The sequence below is a fragment of the Manihot esculenta genome, chromosome 10, assembly GCF_001659605.2.
Source record: "Manihot esculenta cultivar AM560-2 chromosome 10, M.esculenta_v8, whole genome shotgun sequence".
NCBI lineage: Eukaryota > Viridiplantae > Streptophyta > Magnoliopsida > Malpighiales > Euphorbiaceae > Manihot > Manihot esculenta.
Window position 1 is genome coordinate 18,805,087 of NC_035170.2, and position 22,195 is coordinate 18,827,281.

The window sequence follows — 22,195 nt, forward strand, 5'->3', positions numbered from 1 at the left end:
GTAAGTTTTATGGAGTTTTAATGCTTGGGTATGGGTAGATATGCATGTTAGGGTTTATGTGGGTTTTATGCCCAATGTTTGCTTATATGATATTATGTTGAGGAGTTTATGCTGATTTATGTCCCTTTATTCTTGTGGGAGTGTGTATGCATGTTTGGGAGAGAGTATGTGAGGTTTTGGTTTGTTTTGGAGGGTTGAGAGGCTTGTATGCTCAAGGGCTGAGTTCTGGATGAACTCAGGTTCGGCCGCCGAAGGTAGTTTCGGCCGCCGAACCTGCCTACGGATGCATGGTTTGGCCGCCTAACCTTGCCCCCAAAAGTGGAATTTCGGATCCGGAGCAGACTTTCGGCCGCCAAAAGTGATGTTCGGCCGCTGAAAGTGCCTGACTTTTGGATCTGGAGTGAGGGTTCGGCCGCCGAAAGTGCCCCCGAACCTTCATGGCTTTCGGCTCTGGAAGGACCTTCGGCCGCCGAAAGTGCCGTCGAAAGTGCCCTGTCCAGCCTTTTCATGGTTGTTTCCTATGCATGTTTTGAGGTGTTTTAGGGGGGTTTTTGGAGAGGTGTTTAGTGTTATGTTAGAGTTGTTTGGTCCCTCATTTGAGTCCACCTGTGTAGGATCGGACCTGAGGAACCGAGGTGTTCAGCAGTGTTAGCTGCTTCGGAGTTAGTTCAGAGCTAGCCAGAGGTGAGTGGAAATGTTTTAAATTGAGAAATTAAATGTTTTTAGAGCATGATCCATGCATCATAAAATGTCATGATATGTATTAGGTTGTTTTGCATTAGAATCCACGAATATGATGCATTGCATAATATGTTGTTGATGTGGATGGATATTGGATGATCCTTAGCCCTTAATATGAGATGAGATAACATGATATGAGATGATATGGCATGAGATGGAAAGACCAGGAGTGGCCTAGTCGCTCCTGGCATTATGCTATATGTAAGAAAAGACCAGGTATGGCCTAATCGCCCCTGGCGTAGTTGGACATGTTATGATATGAGCTAGTTAAGAGAAGCCCAGGTGAGGCCTAACCGCCCCTGGCATAGTTGGACATATTACGATATGTAGAGGGCTATTGGTGACAAGTTCATCCTTGATGTGATATGTTTGTGATGTGTTGTATTTCATGAAAGCATATGGTTATATGATTCTTATTATTGTTCTGCTCACTAGGCTTTATAGCTCACCCCTCTCCCCTAATCCCAAGCTTGCAGGGTCAGAGGTAGTTCAGGAGGACGTCAAGGGTAATGTCAAGCTTATGTAATAGATTAGTGTCAGTGTGGACATGTATTGTAAATTGATTAAATGTATTGCAAGATAATGTAATGAAATGTACAGTAGAGTCATGATTATGAATTAGTATTGTGCTTGGCCCTAAGGTCTGGTTAGTCCCTTTTGAGTACATGATGTATGTTATGCTTTAGTGATGAGCTGAATTTGAACCAAACTTGTGTCATATGATGTTTACCACGCTAGAGTTATTGATGAGGACTCTAGTGGAGGTCTTATGTTTATGCCTTTGGATGCATGCACAGGTTAGGTTTTAGTTCATCGGATGTGATCTAAGCTTGATGTATGTAATGTTGACCCAACTAGAGCATTTGATGATGGCTCTAGTATGGGGTTCTTATGGTTACAGTTATGTAGCATACAGGTCAAGCTCGGTATATACATCAGATGTTTATGTTTTTATGTTAATGTTTTAATCATGTATGGAATTTGACCAGGTGATAAGAGGTATAGTAGGCTTGCTACGGGTCCCGGTGGTCTTAAGCCGATCTGGATCCTAGCGCCGGTAGAGGTTTTTAACGGCTAACGGCTACGCGACTTGGGGTTTCACTAGATATATATAGTCCAATTCTTATTAGGGCTCTGATACCAATAGGGGAAGCTAGCGCATGCAACAACAAACAACACAACTAGTTCAGTCGACTATTATGCTATTAGGGCTAATATTTGATTATTCAATGGTACGTGACGTTGTTACACCCAGGTCTCTTCTACGGCAAGCGGTGCTATTGCCGGGTTAAAGAAGTATGGGTTTCCAGTCGATATACCAGAGAATTTTAAAAATTATTATTTCTAATTAATTGATATAAATAATTTAAAATAACATTAAATAAGGCTAAGGTGCGTTGGTACTCTCTACAGTCACCGAACTCATTATGATTAACAGTGTGATAATTATACAGTTATCTACCTTCTTGAATTAATTCATTTTTAAAATTCAAAACCTCAGACCGATTTGTTAAATCTATTAGTATTAATTTACGAATAGCATCTAAAATATTTGAATTCATAGAATACTTACAATTTCTTGGTCGTTAAAGTCGTCTCCCCGGCCGGATGGAACTATTTCTGAAAACGGAGTGTCGGCAGACTCAGGCTTTGTATACCACACGTAGTAATCGTACTTGCCGGAAGGTTCGCCTAATAGATCCTTTTGTCCGATCAACTCATTTACCGGAAGATTTCGTTTCCGATAAAGTTTAACAGCTTCGTCAGTTAGAGAGAGATGATTTAGTTGTTTGCCAAGAGATCAATGCTTAAACTTTGAAAAGTAGTTTTTCATTCATAGAGAAATAGATACAAGATGAAACTTTTCTCAAACAAGCTAAAACTCACACTTAAGACAAGATGAAAACTCACACTCACACTAAGATTTTACAAAGAAATTTTCTTTCTACAATTTTCTTCGATGCCTGTTCTGAAAGCCTGGTTGTTCTTTTATGGTGCCCAAAGGAATCTTGCTGACGTCATTGCATTCGTCACAGACTTTGGCTTTACTCTAATGTTCTTATCTTCTTATCTTCAAGAATCTGCTTTTGATAGTGCGTTATCTGTTATGGCCACGTGGCTTCATTTGGTTCATTGGGGTCCTGGCTGTCTTGGAAGATAGTGTCTGATAGCATGTCATCATTATCATCTGAGTCATCGCTTTTTCTGGTGCGGTCGAATTTAGTTCGCGAGCATTCTCCCTTTTCTTTATGCTTTCCACTTGAGGCTTCATTGTCGCTTAGTTCATCAAGGGCTAGTGACAGACGCTTTTTCAACTCATCTCTTGGGATGGAGTGGAATAACTCCTTTAGTAACTGGGTCATCTTGGAGGTTTCAGAGGGTTCCTTTGGTTTTTTAACCAGATTAATTAACCCTTTGTAGCAGAAAACTGATGATTTGCTAAAAAAATCAAATTTGTCCCACCATTTGACCATTACCCTTCGAGTTAACCACTGGACATTATTAATGGAAAACTCATTAATTTTTTTAGATTTTTTGGTAGTGATCATATAATCTCATCTAGTAATCCAAGGTATTTTATACCCAATCGTGAAATCCAGTCTAGGATCTTCAAGAGATTGATTAATTTCAGCAAACTGTTCATAAACAGTTCTTACTTTATTTGGTAACATTATTGGGAAAATTCCCCAATTGAAAAACCACTCATGGAACCATGGAGGAAATTCTTTAATGTCCTTTTCTAGCTGGAACTGAATGAACCAGCTGAATTTTCTCTGCCTGTTCTCATATAAAAGTGCTCCTGTCCAAGCTTAAATATAGTCGAAATAACTATACCAGCGAGGCTTTCCATATTTCAATTCTCTTTGTTCAAAGAGAGAGTCACCCCATTCGCTACTAGTTATAATTTTTCTGATAATGAACTTACTGTAAGCCCATTGGTGACCTGTTCTTTCAGTAGGAGCGATTTCAACAGATTCAGTTTATGTTAAGATGGCTTGATAATAATCAAAGGCCTTAGGCAGGAATGGGACTGCAGAATGGTTTTCAGTGTAATGTTTAGCTATTTCATAAGGCTCTAAGCCTTCATATCTTTTTTCGATGGGATTTAAAACATAATAACTGATGGGAATGTACGGGTAATTTACCTCTTTTTCATTTACAGGCTTGATGCTTATTTTATAAGCATCGTCTCTAACCCGATCCGATTCTTTAACCGGCGGAGGCTGTGTTTCTTCATGCTGTCTTTTGGCCGGAGTCCTGGAACTCATTTCCTGTGAGAAATTCTCTTGTTAAGAAATCAGGCAATGAATTAGACTCCCCTTTAATAAATTCTATATCAAAATCAAAGACAGACAGAATAGCTTGCCATCTAGCAAAAATTTGCTTAGAAGCGATGTTTTTAACATCCTTTAAGAGAATTTCCTTGGCACTTTTGCAATCTATCCTAATTAGGAACTTTTGATTCAATAAATCAGATTCAAATTTCTGGACACACAAAACTATAGAAAGAATTTCTTTCTTTACTGTAGAGTAATTTACTCTAGGTCCTACCCAAATCCCACTCGTGAATCTAACAAGTGTTTCTTTATTATTAATCCTCTGTTTAAGGATTCCTCCGTACCCTTTATCTGAAGCATCAGTTTCTACTATTTTAAAGGATTCTAGATAAGGAATGGCCAGGCAAGGCAGGGTTTTTACCCTATCCTTAATCCTTTTTACAGCTACTGTGCACTCGGTAGTCCACTCAGGAGGGTTCTTCTTTAACCTTTGAAACAAGGGTTTTGCATCATGAGCTAAATTTTTATAAAAATCAGCTACATAATTAAGGCTTCCTAAGAACCTCTGCAACTGGGTTTTCTCTCTTATTTCATCTGGGAATTTGCTGGCAAACTCTATGGCTCTGTTTATAGGGATGATAGTTCCTTTGGCAATATTATGTCCTAAAAACCGAATTTCGGTTTGGAAGATCTTTATCTTCTTTGCTGAGACCACTAGACCGTTTAATTTAACAATCTTTTCAAACATTTTTAAATGCTTGAAGTGTTGATCTGTAGTCTTCGAGAAAATTAAGACATCATCTATGTAGACTATAGAGAACGTTGAATAAACGTTAAAGATCTCATTCATGATTCTCTGAAATTTGGAAGGGGCATTCTTTAACCCGAATGGCATAACATTCCATTCATAATGCCCAAAGGGTACTGTGAATGTTGTTTTGTACTTGTCTTCTTCAGCAATTTGGATCTGCCAATACCCTGACTTCATATCAAATTTTGAAAAAATGGTTGCCTCATAGAGTCTGTTTAACAGATCTCGTTTATTAGGCAAAGGGTATCTAATCCATCTAAGCGCCTTATTTAAGGGCTTATAATTTATAACCAATCTAGGGACACCTCTTTCTAATTCAGCAGCATTCTCAACATAGAACGCTGGCCAACTCCATGGGCTACTGCTTTTCCTAATTAGCCCTTTTTCTTCTAGCTTTGCTATTTCCCTTTTGCAAATTTATAGGTGTCTCGGCCCCATTGCTATGGGCCTAGCTTTTGTGGGTATAGCCTTTTCTGAAAACTCTAGTTCATATGGCAAATTTACCACATGTCTTTTCCTAGTCCAGAATGCATCTGGGCTTTCAGCGCAAATGCTGCTTATCATTTCTTCTTGGATTAGTTTAATCCTTTGTTGGACTCTAGGCTCTTTTAGCCTTTCTTCTATATTTTTATAGACTACCTCCTATTTTAAGGAGTTAATGAATTTTGTTTTATTTTCTACTGTGTTTTTTAACACATCTATTTCTCTTACCCTTGGTTGAGTAGTAAAATGGAAGGTAATTACCTTTCCATTTATTTCTGTGCTAATTCCTTCTTCAGTTATTTGCCGAATAGGATATAGCATATGCAAGAAAGGGTTTCCTAAGATAACAGGATGAGATAATCCTTTTACCATTAGGAAGGGAATTTCGAAGCAAATACCTTGATTGCAGATAGCGGTATTATTCAGTTTGTATCTTACTGACATTTTGCTTCCATCAGCAATATGTAGTTCTTTGACTGTCTTTGAAAAGTACTTGGAGGGTACTAATCCTTCGTTGATGCAGTTTAAATCAGCTCCTGAGTCAATTAAGGCATTCGTCTCAAATACGTATTCTTTATGTACTACTATTGTAATCTTCGTATGCCATTTGTGGGTGATTACCCTATCTGTCATATTAATATAATGGAGGTTGTTGATATCTGCTTCTGACTGCTTTTCTTCTGGCTCTTCTATTGCTAGTTGCTGCTGTTCAATTAACAGCTCTAGGATATTTATCCTTTCTCTTAATTCTTTAATCTCAGTCTTTACTGAGTTGAGCTCGCATCGCAGTTCTGCTACTGTTGGTTCCTTTTGCCTTTTAGAGTTTTTAACTCTTTCCAGAATTTCCTTCAGATCGTAAGGAGTTTGTCTGCTGTCTATTTTTTTCTCAATCGGATTTTGTGCTGTTGTGCTCGAGTCTTTATCTTTATAAAGATTGATGTAAGTTTCTAGCTTTTCTCTCTTCTTTTCTGGATTTTCGATATTATCGATTAAATCCAAGATGAGGTTGTCTTCTCTTTTCAGTACCAACAGACCATTCATGGCACATAGCGACTTGTAGTAGTCGCAATTTCCTTCACATTCTTCTCTCTGTTCCTCATCATCTTCTATATCACTTTCTTCTTCTGTAGTGTAATCCAAAGCATTAAGTGCCATTACTTCTTGCTCTGAATCTGTCTCATTTAGCAAAATTTTTGCTAATGCTTCTTTCAAGTCTTCTTTTATTGTCAAGGCTTGAATTTGTTGCTTCACTCTGCATTTGTTGGCATAGTGTCCAACTTTTCTGCATCTGTAGCAGACTATAGTTTTCTCTGCTTTGCCTTGATTAGGTTTCCTTTTCTCCTTTGGCTTGTGGCTATTCTCAGTCTTCTGAAACCTTCTATGCTTTTCTTTATAAGGACATTTGTCTTTGAAGAAACGCTTTGTTCGTCGGTGCCGAACTCTGTCGTCCTTGCCGAACTCTGTCGTCCTCTCTACTACCCCCCTTAAATTTCAGAGACGGAAATTTAATAGGTGGTAATCCATACTGTTCACAGAAGTTGCCAAGAATTTGTTTACCATAGAACCTTTCCTTCTGCATTTGCTTATGAATTTTTAATTCATTGCAGAGATAAATCCCTGTAGTAACTACCTCAGAGGCTAATTCTCCGTACGTGTAGTCATGATACGGTATATTACCGTTATGTTTACTCCGTATTTGATCTCGTACTCGTTCAGCAAAGAGTGCGGGAAGTCCTGCCAAGAACTTTTCTTTCCAGACATTATTCTGGCTATCTTCTCTGGTAAAGACCAGCGAGAAGAAGGTATCTTTATACCATTTAAAATGAGAAAGATCTGGGCAGCACAGATTTATTAACTGCTCTTGTGCTCTATCAGTAAACATGCTGACTGATCCGATGAAGTGTAACCCTATAGTATATAATAGGGTGTTGACTACATCTGGTACTTGTTGAGCTCCTTCTTGTTTAACCATGTTGAATATCTGGATTTTTTCTTCATTAGACACTGAAAAATCCCACCAACCCTTTAGTTGGCCACTGAACCCTACTATTAGGGCTCTTGCAGCAGCAGGGTCATCATTACCCTTTGCTCTACATGCTGTAGCATGCATGGTCATATACTGGAGGACATTTTTGATTTGATAGTCAGACAATCCATCAATGTTCCATTGTATAATGGAGGATCCGTCTACCTGTACTGGATTGTAACTCATATCCTCATACTGCAAGTTGATTGGTGATGGTCTAGGATAGTAAGGCTTCAGATCCATTGTTGACTGAGGTTTAGGATACTTTATCATGTTTACCTCTGCTGGTTCTGTTTCTCGAAGCATCAATTCGAGCTTAGCAAGTTCTCTTTCCTCGTCTCGTGTCTCTTCTCCTTCTGTTTCAACCTTGGATTCCACAGTTAGTGGAACTATTGCCTTTTTCTTTGTGTCTTCTTTCAAGCCCAGTTTAGCTAGTCTTTTTGTCAGTTCTTCCAACATTTCTTCCTTTTTGTCTAGCTTGATATTAATGCTTTGTTTGTCCATGGGTTTGAATAAAACCCTTTCTGTAATACTCGGCTAGACTCCGGTATCAGAATTCCTACCGTCCGGTGGAATCTCGGATGTCGAAAGCCTCTAGTAGGGTAGAATCATGTTTTCATAAAATGTTTTAAGGTATTTCATGGTTTTAAGTATGAAAATTAAATGAGTTTTTGCATGAAAAGTCCTTGGAGGAAAACCCAGGTTCGGCCGCCGAAGCTCAAGTTCGGCCGCCGAACATGCATGCGTTTTGGAGGCACATTAGGCCCCCGAAAGCATGAGTGAGGGAAGTTCAGGTTCGGCCGCCGAAACCCAAGTTCGACCGCCGAACATGGCATGCTTGCGAAAGCACTTTCGGCCCCCGAACGTGGCCTGGCCAGCCACCTATAAAAGGGACCCTTAGCCGAAATGGACGAGCTTTCTTCCATTTTCGGCCACAGTTAGCTTCCAACCTCCCTCTTCCAAATCTAGTGTTTTTCCTCCAAATCCCCACCATTTTTCTTGAGTTTTAAGCTTGCCTTGAAGGTTTTGAACTTTTGAAACAAGTTTTGGAGCTTTGGGAACTCAGGAGCTCATTTTCTTGGATCTCCAAGTTTAGGTCGTCTCTCTCTCGATCTTCAAGAGGTAAGAGCCGATCTTAAGCTCAATGCATGTTTTAAGTAAGTTTTAAGTGATTTTATGGGGTAGAATGACATGTATAGGGTTGTATGAGTTTTTAAGCAAATGTTAGGTTTTATGTGATTTTTGAACAATGTGGCATGTTTGAGTATGCTTGAAGTGTTATAGTTGGGATATTTGTTTGTTTGAGGCCCCTAGGAGCTTGTATGCATGTTTTGGTTGAGTTTATGCATGATTTGAGAGTTGGGAGGCGAATGTGCATAAAGGAGCCAAGTTTCTGCCCTTTGGCAGAAACCAGGTTCGGCAGCCGAAGGAGCTTTCGGCCGCCGAACATGGCTGGTAAGGCAGGCCTTTCGGCTGCCGAAGTTGCCCCCGAAAAGAGACTTTCGTCTCTGTCTGGGACTTTCGGCCGCCGAAGGTGCCGCCGAACATGCATGAGTTTCGCCTCTGTCTGGGAGTTTCGGCCGCCGAAGGTGCCTTTCGGCTGCCGAAGTTGCCCCCGAAAAGAGACTTTCGTCTCTGTCTGGGAGTTTCGGCCGCCGAAGGTGCCGCCGAACCTGCCTGACTTTCGACTCTGGAGGGACTTTCGGCCGCCGAACCTGCCTCCGAAAGTGCCCTGTTCAGCCATTTCTTGCATGTTTTTATGTGATGTTTTCCTGATGTTTTAGGGGGGTTTTTGGGGAGTATATTAGAGTTATGTTTATGTATGTTTGGTCCCTAATTGGAGTCCACCTGTGTAGGTTCGGACCCGAGGAACCGAGGACCCCAGCAGTGAGCCAGCTGCTACAGAGTTTGTCAGAGCTAGCCAGAGGTGAGTGGAATAAACCTTAAGTTTTAAATTAAATGAAATATGAATTTTTGAGCATGATCCATGCATCATGAATGCCATGAGATATAGTAGGTTGTTTGCATTAGTATTCACGAATATGTTGCATTGCATTTATGATGTTGATGTGGATTGGTTATTGGATGACCCTTTAGTCCTCATATGGCATGATGATGCTACGGCATGATACGGTATGGAAGTCCAGGTTGTACCCATTCTACATCCCTGGCACGATGTAAGAGAAAGTCCAGGTTGTACCCATTCTACGTCCCTGGCATAGTTGGACTGTATGATATGTTATGTTAAGGGAAAGACCGGTTGTACCCATTCTACGTCCCGGCACAGTTGGACTATGTGGAGGACTATAGGTGACAATACCATCCGAGATGTGATTAGTTGTGATGTGTTGCATTACATAATGGCATGAAATTTTCATGTATGATTTCACTATTCTGCTCACTAGGCTTTGTAGCTCACCCCTCTCCCCTAACCCCAGATGTGCAGGTACAGGGTAGACCAGGAGGTTAGCCAGAGTTTTTGAAGTATGTTGATGTAATAGTTAGATTGTGGACATGACAATTGTATTATGATGTAATGTAAGAGATTTCAGTATGTTATGTAATGAGGTATATTGATGTTATAGATGTGCTTGACCCTATGAGTATTGTAATCCCTTGTTGATGCATGATCTTGATGTCTATTGATGTTTATGTTTAAGTCAACTCATCTCATGTTGTATCGCCCGTTGGGGCATTGAGGAGATCCCACAGAGGGATCATGGTTATGATCATGACTATGTACATGTATGTCCAGGTTGAGTTGGATGATAAAAGAAAAGTTTAAAATTTTTATGCATGTTGTTGATCATGTATGGGATTATACAGGTTTACAGGTTATACGTCAGGCTTGCTACGGGTCCCGGCGGCCTTAAGTCGACCCGGATCCTAGCACCGGTAGCGGTCCGATTTTCCGGTCGTTACACTTTCTACTTTTGTTCCAGATGATTCTGCCCTCTCTTTTGATGGGAGAATGTCTATTTTTGTTGGCTGAGCTGCCATCTTTGAGACTTGGTTCTCTACTCGATTCAACTGTTGTCCAATAGTGTGAAGGCTCAGGTTGGTGAAGTTCTGTTGTCGAGCTGCAGGGTTTTCACTATTGTCATGTGAGAAAGGTATACATTCCACTTTGGAGTTCTCTGTTGGTTGGTAGATGAAATCTGTTAAGGGTGGATGGATTTGAATAAGATCTTCTTCCTCCAAGGCTTCTACTTCTGGCAAAAGAAATGGCTACTGATCCCTCATTTGTCTGGATTATTGACTGGACAGTGGTTGATTCTTCTTTTTTGGGAGGTACAGCGTCTTCAAGAATCCAACTGTCAGGCAAATTAACCTGATCCCATTGGATGGGTTTTGGAACTATTAAATTTCCTTTGGACATATTAGTCACAAACAGTGTAGTAGTTCCTTTTGGAGAAACTAGCTTAGTAGCACTTTCCCTTAAATTAGGGATTACTGTATTCATTGCCTTGTAGTGAATCCTGTATATCAGAATCAAATTTTCTGATCCAGGAGCCATGTCATAGCCCATGGTCTTTATGTCAAGAATTAGAGTCTTCATAATGTGTGGATCTGTGAGAGACAACGTGAGATTAGGATTTTATTTCCTGCAAAACAACATTTACATTACATGACCGCAATTAAGGGCAAAATTTTATCGGTAAAATTTTATTACATCAAAGAATATAAATATGTCAAATTTATATTATTGTCAATCCGACGACAACTTTCATAGGCAAAGTTTAACTATTAAATCTGTAACAATATTTACTTGATGGAAAATTCACTAAAAGGAAACATATGGAATGCGAGAGTAAATATCAAGAGCACCATAATTGAAGCCCTAATTTCTATGATATAATAGACGATAAACCGTAAAAAATAGTATAAACGATAACAGAATCAATTTTATATGCAATAAGTTAAAAGCCCCTTATCATATACCATTTTGATTACTGCCATCATAGCACGAAAGCCCCTTATCATATGCCATTTTGATTACTGCCATCATAGCACGAGCTTCTCCGGCCATAAATAATACCACATTTATTTATAGAATTTAAAATTTAAAAAATTATATCTCAAATAAATTTATTTAAATAATAAAATATATAATTATAAATAATATAAAAATTAAGGATAATTTTATCAATTCAATTATTATTTCCCACCCTTTCCATATTTATATATATTATAGTTATTATTGTTCAAGAAACAAAGTAATCATTTTTTTTAAATAAAAGATTTGAATGCAAATGATATATGCAAAGGATTCTATAAATATAAAAAGTTATACTTACTCTTTATTTCCGTCTTAATAACTTCTGCCCAACGAAAAAAAAAAGTAATAAAAATGTTTATTTATTCAATAAAGCTTTTAGTTGTTTTATCGCATACAAATAAATGGCGCAAATACTTATGCTAAATTATATAAGCAGTAATATGAATGCTAGTGGTACTGGAAAAAATAATTAATACATCAAGTTAAACAAAAAAGTATTACAGTATTTTGATTTTTCTTATTGTTATGTATTTCACAGGCTCTCTATTTTTTTTTTTTAAGACTTTTCACTCTCATATTTAAAGAACTTTGCAGTCTTACTTCTTATATAGTTCGACATTACTGAGATCTTTTTGATACTTGTTTTTCTCTCTCTTGAGGTGTTCTTTTTCTTCTTTCCTTATCCAAAATTCTAGTTTGCATGCCACTGGATTAGTTTGAAGACCGACCTACAACTAGAGGCTGTGGTTGTCTTCTTCTTTATGACAGCTTTGGTTGGGTCAGGTCTTCCTTTAGCTTCAGGATTTGCTGGGATCAAAGTGTGAGGAGGATTATTCTCAAGGCCTAGATAGTTTTTAAATTTTTCTGTAAGTTTTTTTTGTTAGATTGGACTTAGGCAGTCATTTTTGCCTCCTAGTACCCTAATTATTATGCATCTTAAATTGGACTTGACCCTTTTCTAGCAATGAAAGTCATTGACCAAAAAGAGCAAAAAATAGCCCTTATGATCTCAGAAATTATTCATAACTACATGCAAATTTATACTTTTACCATTCCCTTACAATGGACTTATAAATGGAAAGGAAACACTTACGAGAACAATTCAAAAACACAAACCACTATAAAAAAAATACAAACGCTTGATATGAGAACAATTCATAAAATCCAAATAACTTAAGGATGTATCAAGCCCTACTTATTTCTAAATCAAGTTGTGAGTTTGAATTTTCATTTGTCAAGAAAAGATTCAAACTGAAAATGAAAGGAACTCACAACAGTGATATATCAACCATGGCTTCTATTGTCCTCTTCTCTATGTTAATTTCATCAATCCATATGGAGCTTTGTCGTCGCAATTGTTCTTTCTTCTCTTTCTTGTACTCTTCCTTGTGTTGTTCTTTCATCCTCCAAAATTCAAGCTTTGCACTTCTTTCTTTCAACTGTGGTTATACAATTCATAACAAACCAGATAAATGAATCAAGACAGGTTCTCAATGTAAGAAGAAGACTTGAACAACTGTGGTCATACAATTCAAAACAAACCAGATAATGAATCAAGACAGGTTCTCAATATAAAAAGAAGATATGTACAAGCCCGAGCCCTTATAGTTATAGTCCAAATGATCTCACAGGTCCACAGAACGTCAGCATACAAATACGCATGAATGAAGTGGGAGAGAGAGCATTCAAGCCATTTCTCATAGTGAAAAATTTAAAGTAGCACCACATAGGCACATAATGACCAAATGTAATTCTTTTACCTTTCCATATCTTATCAGCAGCGCAAAGAGAGAGAGGAACTATCTATAATTTAAAGTAGCAACATAGCATATATTTAAAGTAGCAACATAGCATATATTTATGAGTGAGTGAGTTTTGCCAGGGAACCAATGACGGGAAAATGTACTTTCAGATCCAAGGCTCTCTAACCACCAAACTTTCTCATGTAAAAAAGCAAGGAAAACAGAAAATAATTCAGCCCTCATTTTTTTTCCTACCAGTCTTCACACCAGGTCCTTTCGCTCACAAAACAACTGGAATACTTGAAATGAAATCAAAAGGAGTGATGAGAGATGACTGCAAATCCCAAGGGTTTCTTACTACATTAAAATGCCATCGGTGAAATCCCAACTGTAGTTTACTTTCTTAAGTAATCACAAGTAAAAAGATTTAAGTCCATAATTTGGCAAACTAATACAAGCACAGAACTTCTCTAGCAATTTTCTCATAGACCAAAAGCATGCTATTAACTAATAAATAAGAATGTTCAAAGCAAGTACAGGGATCAGGAAAATAGTGAAAATTGTATTGCAATCTCCAATGATTTCAGGCTTCAGCCATGCCCTTAACATGTAATTGGATCATAGAAGAATAATCAAGTAAAGTAATTAATAGCTCTGCCCACATTTTCCAGCAACTAAAGTAGAAGAATTCAGCTTTGATAACTGGTATATGTTTATTTCTGAGTTAACTACTATTTAGTTTAGCAATCATACCATCAGTGGCCCTCATTCTGCTATAGCTCATTTAACCTTATGGGAGCCTATAATCTTAATTTATGAGGTATGAAAACGGGTGCAATACAAGCAGCAAGTCTATTGAAAAAGATCAATTTTCTAATTAGATGAATCAAGCCCAAACACACATCTAAAACATAAAGCCCTTTTCTCGACAAATTCAAATGGTTCTCTTTCAGATTATTAATAGCATGCACAAAAATTAAAAGAAAACTTCTGGTTAAAAATTATAACAAAATTATTTAATGAAAACTTTTGGCCAAAAAAAAACTTTGGCAAAAGTTAACACACAAATGGATTGTAGAACCATACCAGCATTTGACGAAATTCCTCTTCAGCAATCTTGCGCTCCTCAGCTCTAGCTTTAGCAGCTTCTGCTTTTAACTTCTTGCGCTTTTCATTTGCAACCCTAGTGGCCTCTTTTCTAGCTTCATCCTGCCTCTGCTTCTCGAGGCGCATCAACTCCATTTCCCTTATGTAGTCCTTGCGCACCTCTTTCACTTGTTTCCCATACTCCCTCCTCAGTCGTGCTAGTTGTGCCTCTGCCTCTTTTGGGTTCTTTGGCACTTTCCAGCTACCAACGAAGGAGTTAGGCTCCAAGAATTTATGGGTGTCTTTATGGCTATTGTTATGGCTGCTGGCAATAGAAGAGAAAAAGCGGCGCCCTGCATAGACAGTGGAGCGAGTGGTGGCAGTGGCCATTTTTTTGAATTCAAACTGTTAAAGCACAGAACTTCCTCAAGTCAATAGTTTCTATCAGTGGCAAACAAGAGCTTCAAAGTGGTGAACAATGACCACTGGCAGCAGCAAGGTATGGGACTACAAGAAAAATAAAAATTAGAGAACATAAGACATTTTAAAATCTGTATACAATACCCCCATGTATTAATAGGGGCAAAAATTATATCATTGCATGTCACTACATCTCAAATAGTATATTTGAGAAGGATTAGGTGTTTGTCTCCTGAGTCAAATATTTTTCAATGTTAAAAAAATCCTTAATTAATTATTAAAATTATTTTCAATTTAGATAAAAAAAAAAATCTCAAAATGGGTAATTGTTTAGACTTTGGACTTTGGAGCCATGTTAACTAAACGTCTCCAACTGTATAGTTTTTTTAACTTAAAAGTGAAGCCTTATTAAGCTAATTTACATGGTTTACAAGGCAAATTCTATGATAAATAGCTATCATAATGTAGCAATGCTGAATAAGCATACAAAATTTAACATTGCATAAATCACTAGTAGTTTATTTCAAGCTAATAATTGGTGAATTTTTCACAAAATACTTAGCAAAACATAACACTAGTATTTTCTCTAAGAATCCGGTAAATAATTAGGAAGTTACTAATTATAGATGATTATGTAATAAATTCATGTTCAGAAGAACCAAAAATTGGTAATAATTGGTGAATTTTTTCACAAAATATTTAGCAAAATATAAAACGAGTATTTTCTCTAATAATCCAGTAAATAATTAGGAAGTTACTAATTATAGATGATTATGTAATAAATTCATGTTCAGAAGACAAAAGAAAAAAAAAATTTCCTAGCACATAGGATGATGAAAATACAGACATCCAAATTGTTATTAGTAGTTGCCAAAGATCCTTATAACTGAACTCTATAATCTACTTAAAGTTTTTATTAGCGGTAAGTAATCGGCCGATTTTGATTTCAAATCGAATCTAAAAATTAAATTCATAAAAAGATCGACTAATTGAATCAAATGGAACCAAATCAAATTCGGAAAATTCAATCAAAATTGAACAAACTGAATCCGCACCCTTACTGTTTTCCCACCCATGATCTACCCTAATTCAATTTTAAAGCTAAGCAAGAAGCAACCATGAAAACCAAAGGAAGAAGCTTATCACTAGAAATTAAGAATAACAAAATTATTAAACATCTTACCATCTAAGTTTGTTTGTAATATATATCGAAAAAAAAGGGCAACCATAATAACCAAAATCTGAAGGCGACAGATCTAGGAGTAGGAGCAATCTGAAGGTGAAGGGCATGAAGAAGCATATGTTGACTCGTTGGAGCAAGAAGAGGAAGAAGCAGAGCTTGAAGATTGTGAATCTATCTCTTGCAAGGAGCAGAAATCGTTGGAGGAAGAAGAGGCGTCATAATGAGAGAAGAGAAAGGGATAAGAGGTGCGCCGTAGGGGTGGGGGTGGTAGAGGTTGAGTGAGTGTCGAGAAAAGGCCGGGGTGCTGCATGAGAAAAGACAGAGGTGGAGGGAAGGGGGGCTGAGTGAGAGAGAGGGTTAAAGGGGTGTGGAGTGTTTAGGGTTAGGTTTGAGTTAAAGGATACATTTGCATCCTCCATTCAGTTTGAGTTTTCTTACTGATTTTGAGTTTTAACCAAACTAAATTGAAAATTTAAAACTTTTAAAATTAGTTATTAAACCGAGTTGAATAGATAAAAAAATCAAACATAACAGATTAATTTGATTTGATTTTTAATACTGAGCCCTAAATTTTATTCTTATCACATTTTTTCTCATTTTCCATATGCTTTCCTTGAAATCTTTAATGAAATTTTTTCATCATGTTGTGATATCTTATGATTCTTTAGGTTGGAGAAATGCTAAGACAGCTAAAGTCATAAAAGTAATCAATTTGCTTTTCTTGCCAAGACAACTAAGCTTCTTGCATATCCTTTTTTTTTTTTTCCTTAAAAAACGTAAAAGCTAAATACTGATAGCAAGCTGCTCGACCAAACTACGTTATAATTAATTTAGGTTAGTTATATTGCAACAATTATAATCGATTAATTAACATAGCCAATTGAAGAATGCAGCTCTTTCATTAAAAATAAAATAAAAATTGAAGAATGCAGTTAAGCATAGAGCCATTTGTTCCCACTATTGTGGTATTGTTCCTGGAGTAGTGATCTTTAATAAAGTACTCTAGAATCAAACAGAAATTGTATCCAAAACTCTGATCTTTATTTTAATTGAAAAAAATAAATTGACGGAGAAGCAACAATACAGATTACCAACTATGTAATGTATAAATATGAACTTTTAATTCTTGAGAGCTTTGTTGTGGTATTACAATACGGCTCAATAAATGATTTATCAAAATGGTAAAATCAAAATGAACCAAACAAATCAAGCATTCATGTACATATTGCATAGCATCATTTTTGAAGTCCAGGGAATCAAGTACATAGATAAATATGTTAATCTACGGGAAAATCCGTTCCTTGAAGGTCACATGCTCGTTGCTCGCATTCTAGCTTGCCCCACCTGGCATCAACTCGTTCACAGGGAAATACCAGTTTGCCAAGGCTACCAGGAATCGCCCAAGTGTTAGCAAGACTAAATAAATGTTGCCAAGGCAAAACTGACAAGCGTCTTAAATATCAGAGTTGTATGTGTAACAACTATTTTTGATGAACTAAAGCAATTCAAATAGATGAGCAATCTCAGTCTCACTGTTATATGCTAGCAGAGATCATATGCAGGAAGCAAAAAAGACTAGGCATATTCGGCATTTGGGAACAGTTATTCAGTTCATCAATTTACACAAACTTTGTCACGGGCAACCCATATCGATGGAAGGTGAAAAAAATGCAGCAGGTCAATCCAATTTGTTGTGCCAAGTCTAGGCTGTAAATTAAGGCCTTATTTGGTTGGTGGTAACTTAGTTAGGGAACTTGCAATTCCCAGGAAGCGTGAACATTGTTTCTGTTTGATTGGGCATTTCTTCTTAAATTCCCAGGAAGTCAAAGGTTTTTCTTCCCTGGGAGGGAATAACTTATTTACCCTAACCTAATTAAGTTAGGTCCTCGGAAGTGACTTCCCAATAAATGACACATTTAAACCAAATAAGGTCTAAAGATCATTGACAATTTTAGGATTTGGTTAAATTGTCAAGAATACCTCATCTTTAAACAATTAGGATGTCATATTACTTGGTTACAACCGAATAATCTAACCATACAGAACCAAATAATTCACTAATGAATTTAGTTATTGGTAAAAGTAAGCTCAGTTTGATTATTAGTTAGTAATCCATAAATTTTTTGTTCTAAATGAACAAACCGACATACTTAAACTTTATTAATTATAATTTTATTAATAATATTTGATTTATAATTATTCATAAATAATAAATTATATTTATAATTTTTTAAAATAAAAATACTATTAATATAGTTATATTAATAGTATAAAATAATAGTTTTTTTTTCAATTAATTTGGTTTAAATTGATAAATGACCAAATATTTTTAGTTTTAATCAAGTACAATTTTCTCTTAATTTCAGTTTTTAGTTGATTAAAATATTCAATTAGTTAGAATTTCGATTCACTTTGATTAACTGAATGCACACCCTTATGGTCACTTAGGTAATTCTTTATTTTGGAAAACTATACAAATCCACAAAAAAGTGCACCTTTACCTTCTGTTGACTACATTGTGAACATGGCATAACCATTGTGAGAACTCAGTTTGAGATCCAGCTAGTACAGGATTAGCCCTGTGGAACACATAAGAACAGCCAGTGTTAATACTGTTGTGGGCTTTAGTATCCATAAGATGACAAACTTTTACTCTTTACAGTGTGATGCTGAAACTAAACCCAAAGAACTGTATAACATATTGACTCTTGAATTTATATGATTTAAACATGCGAAGGAACCAAGAATTATTAAATTCAGATTGGTCTTGTCTTAAGCATTATGCAAAATTATGTATTTTTAAGAGATTTAAATACTCAATTCAAGTTCAGATGCATTCAAGTTACTCGATTTTGTTGATACTAGAAATTCCCCCACCCCCCTTTCTGATCTGTTAAGGGCCAAAATTCCCAAGAGATCATGAAAATGGCTCCAAAAACTTTTTTCTGAATGTAAATAAGAATGAGTACTTTGTGTGTACAAGCACATTGTAATTGAATGATTGACTTAGCATCTGGTTTGGAGATGAAGATTGGATTGCATTCCATGTGCTAAAATTCCTCCTCAAAAAAAAAAAAAAAAAAAAAAACCCTTAAAACACCATGTGGGTCCACAACACTGCTTGAAGGAAGGAACAGGGTTTAGTGAATCATGCATACCTCAAAACTTCTTTAAAGTGATCTGCACATTCCTTGCAAGGGTACATCCGGGATAATATTGCCATCTACGAATTAAAGAAGTTTGGTTAGTTGATCTTAATGGTTGCATGTTACTAAGAAATTTAGTTTTGCTTCTTACAACAAAGTGGACATATTGGCAATAAAGTGCGAATGACAGATGACTTGAGTAAAATGCTTTTTTTGTTAAGTGTCAAGAAGACATAATTCTTAATGAAGAAAATAGAAGATAATGAATTCTTTATTATGTTTATCACTTACAAATTTTGTTCTCAAATAAAGTAAAAATGATCAAAGAATACAATCAAATAATCATACAATGTGGTAACCAAAGTATACTTTGAGCGTTTCAGAAACTAGATAATTGCAGCCCAGCTTCTCTTGGCCTTTGTTTTTTACCATTGCTCAATAAACTAAAAATTACATTAGCATATATGGTTTTACATAACAAGTGGCAATTTTAGATACGACCCGTGAACATGACACGAAAAATTAAGGGTAAGGGTTGAACTTATTCGTGTTCGTGTCAAAATCGTATCAACCCTTTTATAACACGAAAATAATCATATGGTGTCATGGGTTGACATGCTAATCCAATTTAACACATTTACGACTCGCTTTATTATTCGTGTCACGTGTCGATCTATGACCTGCCAACCCGTTATATTATTAAAAAAGATATATAATCCAATATAAATATTAAATTTTTTATAAATTATTTCTATTTTATTCATTAAAAATTTATTTAATATGTGTATTTATATAATATTATATTGTCTTGTAAATTTTTTATTAAAATATTAATTTATTAAATATTAAACTCTCACTTTTTAACATTAAATAATTAAGTTTTGTATTTTAATATATTATTAAATTTATGAATGTTAAAAATAAATATGTAAATTTCATATAATATACTATTTTAAAAAATATTAAAACTATTAAATTTATATCAAAATGTGTCAAATAAGTAATATTAAGTCATATCAAACGTGTTAAATATATTGAATTGTGTTAATGGATTTATCGTGTCAAATCGTGTTAATGGATTTATTCGTGTCAAATCGTATTAGATGTGTCTAGTCGTGTGGTATTAACTCCACACGATTAATGAATCGTGTCGTGTCGTTTAACACGTATAATAAAAGAGTTGTGTTAGTGTTTAGATTTTTGACACGATTCATTAATCGTGTCGTGTTCATGTCGACCTTTAATCATGTTCGCGTCGACACGAACACGACCCGCAAACCCGAATTGCCACCCCTATTTTACATGGAATAAACCAAAATGACAATGGCTAGACATTTCATCAACACAAAACTCTAATGATTGCATGTCAATTTTCCGCTGGTGCTGTTTGGAACATTGCTCCCAAATGAAATGTAGAAGATAATGTCATGGAAAAAGTTCACGAAGTCTAAATTGGGCTGGCTAATTTGATGAAAACCAGCACCAAGTTCAACCAGTAAACTATAGGAACCTGAATGTGGAGAAGGTTCACCCTTTGGACTACACAAGTTATACCATTTTTTTCTCTTTGGTGGAAGGAAGTTTTCAAAGACCTTATTAAGGTTGCCAACTACTCTCACTTGACTTATTTTTAACTATAGTCACGTCAAGCCTTCCTCCAATTAAGAATGGAGATGCTAATTTAGAGTGAAACAAATAAATCATGCTGATATATAGTGTTTGAGAACAATAATATTGCATGCTCAAAAAGTAAAAGAGTGTCATACCAATTCTTTTACGTCCTTCTTTTGTTGTCTCGTTGGCTTTTCTGGATACTAGAAAGAAACAAAACCGATTTAAAAAAAAAAAATCCATCATTGTATGGAAGAGTAAAGTATATTAAGAAAAAGCTGCCATCAAATATCTGAGGGCATGAAGCAAAGAGAAGCTGCATTTTAAGACCTTAGATGTTTAGAAAGAGCCTTTGAGTTAGTAATACACAATAAGTGGCAAGAACAAAAGAAGAGAATGAAACTTTAACACTTTGCTTCTCATAGTCAATAAAAGAAAACAGGATAACAGCTCAATATTAAGACAGTTGAGCTTAGGAGGCAACCTCATCTAATCTATAACAATGACAATACCTGAGCAGCAAGCGTGTGAAGGAAAGTCCAAGTAGCTCTTCCAAGCTCTTCTTTAGTCACTGGTGCAGTAGATTTTATCTGAATAAATGGGCCATAACAGTTCAATCTAGCAGATTATTTATATAAAAGTCAATACATAGTATGAAATGAAGTTTCCTAAAGATCATCATTTCTATTTCTCTTTGCTTAGAAGGTAAAAGGATCACCATCACTGATAAACTCCTCTCTATCAGCTATTTTACATCATGCTGTGTAAGTGAGGAATTGATGGAATATAAAAGGCAGACAAGTCAGAAACTGTATGCTTTTCCATCCGAAAATTCAATTTTAATGAAATTAAATGACCAGAGAAGCGTTTTTCTAGCTTTAACATCCTACCATATAAGCCAAGAAGCAGATGTAGGCTTTAACATTTAATTGGCATGATATTGGGGAACTAATTCTTATAATCACAAACTACCTCAACGCTGGAAATGCAATAAAACTTTCACATAATTATTCACACACAAACAATGATTGTCCATGTACATTATCTCTAGTTACTTTAGAACAAAAGCAAAGATGTGGCTAGACTGCATTGCTTGTAACACAGAAATTGAAACAACAAACCAGCACATTCAGGGCAGAAATTTTACTCAGGATTCACCATTGAGGAATTTTGTCAAACAGCTAGTGAGCCTAATCTCTATAACCCATCCGAACCCTCCAATAAAATGCACCAAAATTAATAACTGAATCCCGTGTCCAAATTCAGTTAATGATAAGAGCGATCAAATGGTTCACCTTGATGAGAATGTCCTTTGGTTGGAGAAGGTCGGCGTCTGTTGTTGATGGGTTTACTTTAGATGATGATGCTGAGATGGAGAAGAGAGGGTTTTTGGCAGAAGGCGAACGGTGGTGAGGCTGGGCTACGAGATTGGAGAAATGAGCTTGGACGCAACCTGAGATTTTCTGAAAGGTCTGAAAGAGATGCTGCAGTAGATTATCCGACATTTTTTGAGAGACTGATGAAGAGAGGAGACAAGCGGGAACAAAAGAAAGATATTTGTTGCTTGAAAAAAAAAAAACTGAAAGTGCAAATTTTTTTCTGTTATGATTTTTCTTTAAAAAAAAAAATCGGATTGAACACTTGAAAATCAGTTTTTCGGCTTTATTA

The 22,195-nt window shown here is 36.2% G+C and overlaps 2 protein-coding genes across 4 annotated transcripts; both read right to left on the minus strand.

Annotated features, from left to right (window-relative positions):
- Positions 1 to 12,428: 12,428 nt before the first annotated feature.
- Positions 12,429 to 16,189, minus strand: LOC110625117 (eukaryotic translation initiation factor 3 subunit A). Of its 3 annotated transcripts, XM_043961089.1 has the most exons (4): positions 15,823 to 16,186; positions 14,630 to 14,635; positions 14,168 to 14,571; positions 12,429 to 12,778 (listed from the first exon to the last, which is right to left on the minus strand). In XM_043961089.1, exons 3-4 carry the CDS (start codon positions 14,555 to 14,557, stop codon positions 12,608 to 12,610), a joined length of 561 nt encoding a protein of 186 aa, XP_043817024.1. In that variant the 5' UTR covers positions 14,558 to 14,571; positions 14,630 to 14,635; positions 15,823 to 16,186; the 3' UTR covers positions 12,429 to 12,607. The 3 variants fall into 3 exon arrangements, with proteins under 3 accessions (XP_043817024.1, XP_021626350.1, XP_021626349.1); XM_021770658.2 differs by having other exon boundaries at positions 14,168 to 14,674; positions 15,771 to 16,189; XM_021770657.2 differs by lacking the exon at positions 14,630 to 14,635 and having other exon boundaries at positions 14,168 to 14,572; positions 15,771 to 16,186.
- A 680-nt stretch (positions 16,190 to 16,869) lies between these two features.
- LOC110624471 (FAD-linked sulfhydryl oxidase ERV1) lies at positions 16,870 to 22,131 on the minus strand. The gene is made up of 6 exons (XM_021769639.2): positions 21,823 to 22,131; positions 21,040 to 21,117; positions 20,683 to 20,730; positions 18,929 to 18,993; positions 18,272 to 18,349; positions 16,870 to 17,156 (listed from the first exon to the last, which is right to left on the minus strand). The coding sequence occupies exons 1-6, from the start codon at positions 22,030 to 22,032 to the stop codon at positions 17,048 to 17,050; spliced, it is 588 nt and encodes a 195-aa protein (XP_021625331.1). The 5' UTR covers positions 22,033 to 22,131; the 3' UTR covers positions 16,870 to 17,047.
- Between the last annotated feature and the right edge of the window lie 64 nt (positions 22,132 to 22,195).